This window comes from Drosophila suzukii, chromosome 2R (assembly GCF_043229965.1).
Source record: "Drosophila suzukii chromosome 2R, CBGP_Dsuzu_IsoJpt1.0, whole genome shotgun sequence".
NCBI classification, from domain to species: domain Eukaryota; kingdom Metazoa; phylum Arthropoda; class Insecta; order Diptera; family Drosophilidae; genus Drosophila; species Drosophila suzukii.
The window spans coordinates 9,446,559-9,452,950 of NC_092081.1; the positions used below are offsets into that span (position 1 = coordinate 9,446,559).

The 6,392-nt window shown below is 41.4% G+C and overlaps 1 protein-coding gene across 1 annotated transcript; it reads left to right on the forward strand.

Moving 5' to 3' along the window:
* The first annotated feature begins 3,646 nt into the window (after positions 1-3,646).
* Spn47C (Serpin 47C) lies at positions 3,647-5,308 on the forward strand. The gene is made up of 4 exons (XM_017072321.4): positions 3,647-3,784; positions 3,863-4,767; positions 4,826-4,976; positions 5,039-5,308. The coding sequence occupies exons 1-4, from the start codon at positions 3,769-3,771 to the stop codon at positions 5,161-5,163; spliced, it is 1,197 nt and encodes a 398-aa protein (XP_016927810.2). The 5' UTR covers positions 3,647-3,768; the 3' UTR covers positions 5,164-5,308.
* The last annotated feature ends 1,084 nt before the right edge of the window (positions 5,309-6,392 follow it).

Here is a 6,392-nt window from a genome sequence, read left to right on the forward strand (position 1 = left end):
CGTAATACCTATAGGTATATCCCACTCCAGTCCGGAGTCAAGCTTAGACATCAAATTGTGTTTTCAGTACTTTTACCAACCTTGTTTTTGATACTCTTTTAAGCTAAGACAAAGATAAAATAAAAGAAATTCTCTGATTTATTATTAATTCTAGTTAATCTATTAAATTATTTGAGACTACTACATTAAAACTTATTCAATTGGGTAGCACTAATGATGATGGGTTAAGACTTACTGCTGTTCATCCCCTGACTGAATCAAACTAAAAATCTACAAATCTGTATATTAAATCTGAGCTCTCATGATCCTAAGCTATCATTATCCCAGAAAGAATGACTCTCTGCACTTTTGTATCTAACAATAGCTCCTTAACATTCAATGGGTTTCATTTTGTGAAGAGTAACCGAACTTCGATTGCGCCCAGTCAGCGTCATTCACTTGTTTTCTCTGGGCATTTGTCTGTGCTCGAGACGTTTTTATCGTCTTGGCCATAAGCCTAAACAAATACAAACAATTTTGCCTCACTGGAAAACAGAAAGAAAAACGGAAACAGTAGAGCCAACAAGCACTGAAGAAGCACTGGAAAACAAATTGTAAAAATCTCTAAAAAATATATATAAACAGAAATCAGCAGCCCGAACCGGGGGCAAAAAAAACGACGGGAATAGAAAGAGCAAACGTTGTGAAAATAGAGGAAAATCAATTGATTTCAGCTCAGACAACGGCGCTGAACAAAAAACCCAGACCAAACCCAAACCCAAAAACTGTTGCTCTTGATTTATTGAAATCATTTACCGCAAATCAGACAATTCCCGCACAAACTGTACAACTAATTAAATGATGAATGCCAGCGACAACAGCTCGGGGACTATAACTCACCTCACCGAATGTACAGCAAATAGTATTCCCAGAAGTTTGATTGAACAATGAATGATTTAATTAATAAATAAATAGGTAGGTGTGCAGCCTACGTGTCTCTATATCGTAGTTCAATGCAAAATTTCAATTGCACATGCACAAGTGTGGCACAACAATTAATTATTGAGCTCGATGTGCGTCTTGTTCTCGAGAGTTGCCTCCATGGGGGCAACGGTGCGTATGCGTGACAACGTGTTGCAGCACATTTGTCGATTGTCTACCTTAGTTTGCCGTTTGCAGTTGGCAGTTGCAGTTTGCAGTCTGCCGTTGAAGTTTACAGCTTTCGGCCCACTCTGCCATTTAGTCGGCTGTTTACTGTTTGCCAAATTCCGCCTGCTGTTTGATTTCAACTGCAAAATGGACCACAAATCAAATGGACAAAGCTACAAAGTCACACATCGGATGGACAGATCGATTGAGAATTGGGCAAATAGAATACGGTAGTTGCAAGCAAACTGAATAAGGCCCAGTTTCTATTTCAGTTTCAGTTTCAGTTACAGTTTTGCAGTTAGAGTTGCAACATTGATTTGGCCATCAAATCAAATTACCATATGCCGGGGCAAAAAAGGTTAATTCCCTACACAGTCGAGGCAATCAATTCGCCATTGTCGGTTGCCCGATGCTGCTCAATATTCTAGCGAAAATTTCGTATTTATTGCGGTCTGCTCTAAGGAACTCCAAGGAAGAAGGTTTTTGGGATGGGGGTCGAGGGGTCGTGGGTCGTGGGTCTGTGGGCCGCAAACTAGTTGGCTGAGTACTTCTCGATGCGCGGCAACCGCAACACAGCACACAGAAACTTTCGCAATCGAAAATGATAGCCTGAAGGGGGCAGCCGAGAAAATTTGTGTGAGTTTCCGATGCAGCAGCTGCTGCTGTTGCTGAGTTGCCGGTTGGGAAAAGCTTCTCCCCGTTTTCCTTTCCTGGGAAAAGCCTCCCACTGCCGTCGACTGCCGACAGCCGACAGTCAACTGCCACTTGCCGTTTGGCGAATTGTTTCATTTTGCCGGCAATGCCTAAGCCATCAAAGCCGCATAATACAGAAAATTTCGAAGCCATGTCGAATATGTTGCCTACCTTGGGGCGCTTTGGGTACTTGCTACTTGCTACTTGATGAAAATGCAATTAGTGCGCGATTTGAATTTGATACCCCAGCGAATTCGCACTCGAACAGCACTGGCAAAGAGCAAGTTGCCTTTCTTGGCAAAAGACAAAAGAATTCAATTATAATTGCATTATGGCTAAAAGTTTCGGCTCATCATAATGCGATCAAAATATTGCAATTTAAACGCATTTGTAAATCCATTGAAATTGCCTGCTATTGGGGGAAATGGAAAATGGGAAATGGAAAATGGGGAATGGCAATGTGAAATGGCGATTGGGGGTCGATTAGGCGGCGAGTCGTCGCACTTAAATGGCTCAATCAGACGTGAAATTTGTTCATTTGCGCCATCCGAGTGCATGAACAAATGCATGATTGAATGGAAAGCACACACACAGATACTCACACACACCTATAGTGTGTGTCACACAGATACTCACACACACACACATACGGCAAGGCAGGTGCCTAGACATGTAGAAAGCGTGACATCAAAAGGTGAACGAAATGAAATTGAAATATAAATACAAAACGCATCAGGCGCATAAGCAGAGCAATCAAGCGCGAAATTTGTGCACAGCAATGCATAACTGCAGTCTCTTTATGAGAAAGAGACGGCTAGAACAAAGCCGATAGAGACGGGTAGAGTGGGTTCGAAAATGAGAGGGAGCCATTCACTCTGTCAACTCTGTAGAATGTGTGTAGACATCATTTAAGTCACTCCCGCATAAACATACCATCAAGAGCAGACAGAGAAGGGAATAGAGCTGGGTTTAATAGGAAAGAAAGAGAGGGCCACACATGTACAGCTGCCAATAGAAAGAGACGGCCGATCGGTGAACCGCCAATACATTGACATTATTGACTTGCTGTCGTGGCATGCAAATAACAATGCCAAGCCCCACTGCATTTTCCCAATTCGACCCTCTCATCTCGAGGGCTGCGAAAATATTTGCCAGTCGAGACAAAAAAATTGGCAGCGATGCGAGTCGGTAAAACAAACCCGTCTAAACAATAAGGAAAACACATGCGACTGACAACAATGACAGCGTCAACGGCCAACTAAAAACTTTTCCATCACAATACAACTGATATCCAAAACAACGAATTCATTCGAACCGTTTAATTTGACTTACGAAAGTGCTTAATTGTTTTTCAACAAAATCCCCCGACTTTTAGCCATCCAATAACGTTCGTTTACTACGTTTGGGTAAATCTACACTTTTAGTTGTACAACTGTAATTAACTTAGTTCTATGCAGTTTTTCTGTCAGAAACATAAAAAATGTAGGCAACCAAATAAAATAACTTGAATTAAATCATTAACAAAAGCAGAGTTTTCACTTCGTTTTTTCAACTCATGTCCAACAGTTTAAATTTGCTTTATTATACTTTGATTGGTTAATCAAATTTATGAAACTAATGGTTTTTTTGAGGAAGTTAATTTGTATACGAGTTTTAAAAGTATTAAAAGTAACAAAAGCATTCCTAAAATGTATTAGTCACAAACACAATACATCAACTAAGAAACTTGTATTAAACATGTTCCATTATACAACCCAAATACCTTATATGTTGACAAAGGGCTTCCTGTGTGTACCTTTTTTTTGATTAATTGTCGACCTTAAGTAACCGGTTTAGGTGCGCCTCAGAGAGATGATCTTCAAAGATTATCTCGAACAAGTTGGTGACTCACCAACCCATTGTTTAATTACTAACAAAACATCTTGTGAGCTTTAGTTGGATCGCAACATGCCAAGCGAATGGGGTGAGATAATTTGTTTTACTGAGAAAGTACATACATTATTTTTTAAAAATTCACACTGCCTGTGCCTGTTTTCCTTAGTTTTCCTGATCCTCTGCCTGATCCCGATGGCCTCAGGGGGAACTACGGCGCCATCGCTAAGCGCCAGTCCCATAGTCTTTGCCCGGAATCTTTTCCGGGCCCTAAACGATGAAGAAACCCCAGTGAACATGATGGTTTCTCCGGCTGCTGCCCGCAGTGCCATGACCTTGGTTTTCATGGGGGCCGGCGGGAAAAGCGCCGAGGAACTGCGCTCCAAATTGATCCTGGGCGTGGCCAATAAGTCGGAAATCGCCAAACAACATGCGGAATCCTGGAGTGAAGAGTGCTCGTGTGCGAAAAAAGGAGTTGCTCTGCGATTGGTTACCCGTTTGTATGTCAATGAAGAGGAGAAAATACGGCCGGAGTTTAACACCCAGGCCATGGAGTTCTTTAACGCCCAGGTTGATCCTCTAAATTACTTAAACCCCGAAGATTCGATTAAAAAAGTGAACAAATGGATGGAAAAGCAAACATTTTACACTGTGAGGAATCTGTTCACCCCAGATGTTTTCAGTCCCGAGTCCAGTGTTATTCTGGTTAATTCCCTGTTCTTTCGAGCCAAATGGGATAAGGTATTTCCCCTGGAACTTACAGAGGTCCAAGACTTTTGGATCAATCCTCGCCAGCGGATGGAACTGCCCATGATGCGACAGATCGGCCTGTTCCGCTATGGCGAGTCCAAGAAACTTAAATCACAGATCCTGCAGCTGCCCTTTGAGAAGTCCAACATGACCATGATGATCATTCTGCCCAGGGATATCGATGGATTGGCAAAATTGGAGGAAAAACTTGGGCAGCTTGATATGAACGAGGTGGCAGCCAAAAGTCTGATGAACTCAGTGGATGTGACGCTTCCAAAATTCAAGATCGAGTGTGATATTGATTTGAAAGTGCCACTGCAAAAGGTAAGAAAATGATTTCTTTGAAGCTTTGTACAAGTGATTGATCCAGTTTATATATTAGCTGGGAATCAACCGTGTTTTTGAACCTGGCCAAGCGGATCTGAGTGGCCTTTTTGCCAAGAAAACCCCTCAAAGGATTTCCGAGGCCAGACACAAGCTGTTTCTAAACGTGACCGAAACAGGTTGTGAAACAGCTCCAGAAATTAAGAAGGGTAAGAAACTATAATTGCTTATATTTTCCATTAATTTACCTTTATATTAATTACATTTTTAGACGACCAACCTGTAGTAATAAAGGAGAATCCCGATCGCAAGGTCTTCAAGGCCGACCGTCCATTTGTTTTTGCCATTCGCAACAAGAAAAACGTTTACTTCGTGGGCCATTTCATTAGGCCCTAATTGCGAGTGGAGTGTTGCAAATATTTTGATGGTGATGGCCCGCAGGCAATCACGGCAAAATGGCAGTATCCCAATGAACATCAAATTATTGCCAAACAAATGTACACAATGCATTGGAAATACAGAAACACCAGGCACAGGCAAACATTTGTGCGGTGGAGAGATTTTGGGGTGCCAAATAAATGGCAACATGGCTGCCGGGACAGATCATTGCGAAAATTTGCAGATAGGAGTGGGAAGAAAAAAGGGGGGTAGATGGGAAGGAAACGGAAAAATGGAAAAAGGCAACAAAGAAACGGCGGCTGGCCAAAACCAAATGAAAAGTAACTTGGATAAAATAACCAACAGACCAATGGTTTAAATACCCTTTACAATTTTTAATCAAAAGTAAGGCACATTGTGTTAGACAATTTTGGTTAAAAAAATTAATGTTGACCATATATTTTTTAAATAAACATTATTTTTGGGGGTGCTATAAAGAAAAGTATTGTCAAATTTCATTATTAAACCGGTGAATCTAATACTTTTTTTACAGAAATATTTTCTTAAACTCAAATCTAAGCAAGCTTAGATCAGATACAATTATTTCAAAAATTCGTGAATCCAACTATAATTTTAGAACATTAACTTATATTTAATCAAGTTGCACTTAAAATTAAATTTGTAAAAAACGTTTCTGCTTATAAGCCGAAGTCTAATTATCAGTTCCCAAATAATTCCATTGAGTAAATACAAACAGGGAAATTAAAGTAAAATTCCTTTTAAAAGCAATCCCGGCTCAAAGCGGCCACAAAGGACATAAAAGGACAGCAAAAATATGCTTACCCCCCGTGAGAGTAGAGAAAAGCGGCTGCAAACGAGCATCGCCGGCATTCTTTTGCCCGGCCAGGGAAGCCAACTTGTTAGCCAATTTTAAATACAACTGCTGCCACTGACAGTAATCAAGATTGCACGGCAATGCCGGCGCGGCTACAACAATGCCAAATGCCATTCCGGCCAGCAAGGGCCAACAATTGAAAAATAAGTAATTTCTCAACTGTAGTGAACTTCGCAGAAGAATCGGAGGAGTGGTTGGAGCTGGAGTTGGAGCATCGGGAGGAACAGCAGCTGAAACAAGCCAAAGTCCGAGCTGGAATCGGAATAGAACTCGGAATCGGAATAGGAATCGCAGGAGATGGAGTCCGGCTCGTCCGGTTGGAGAACGAAAACTTTGCCCGTCCAATTCATCG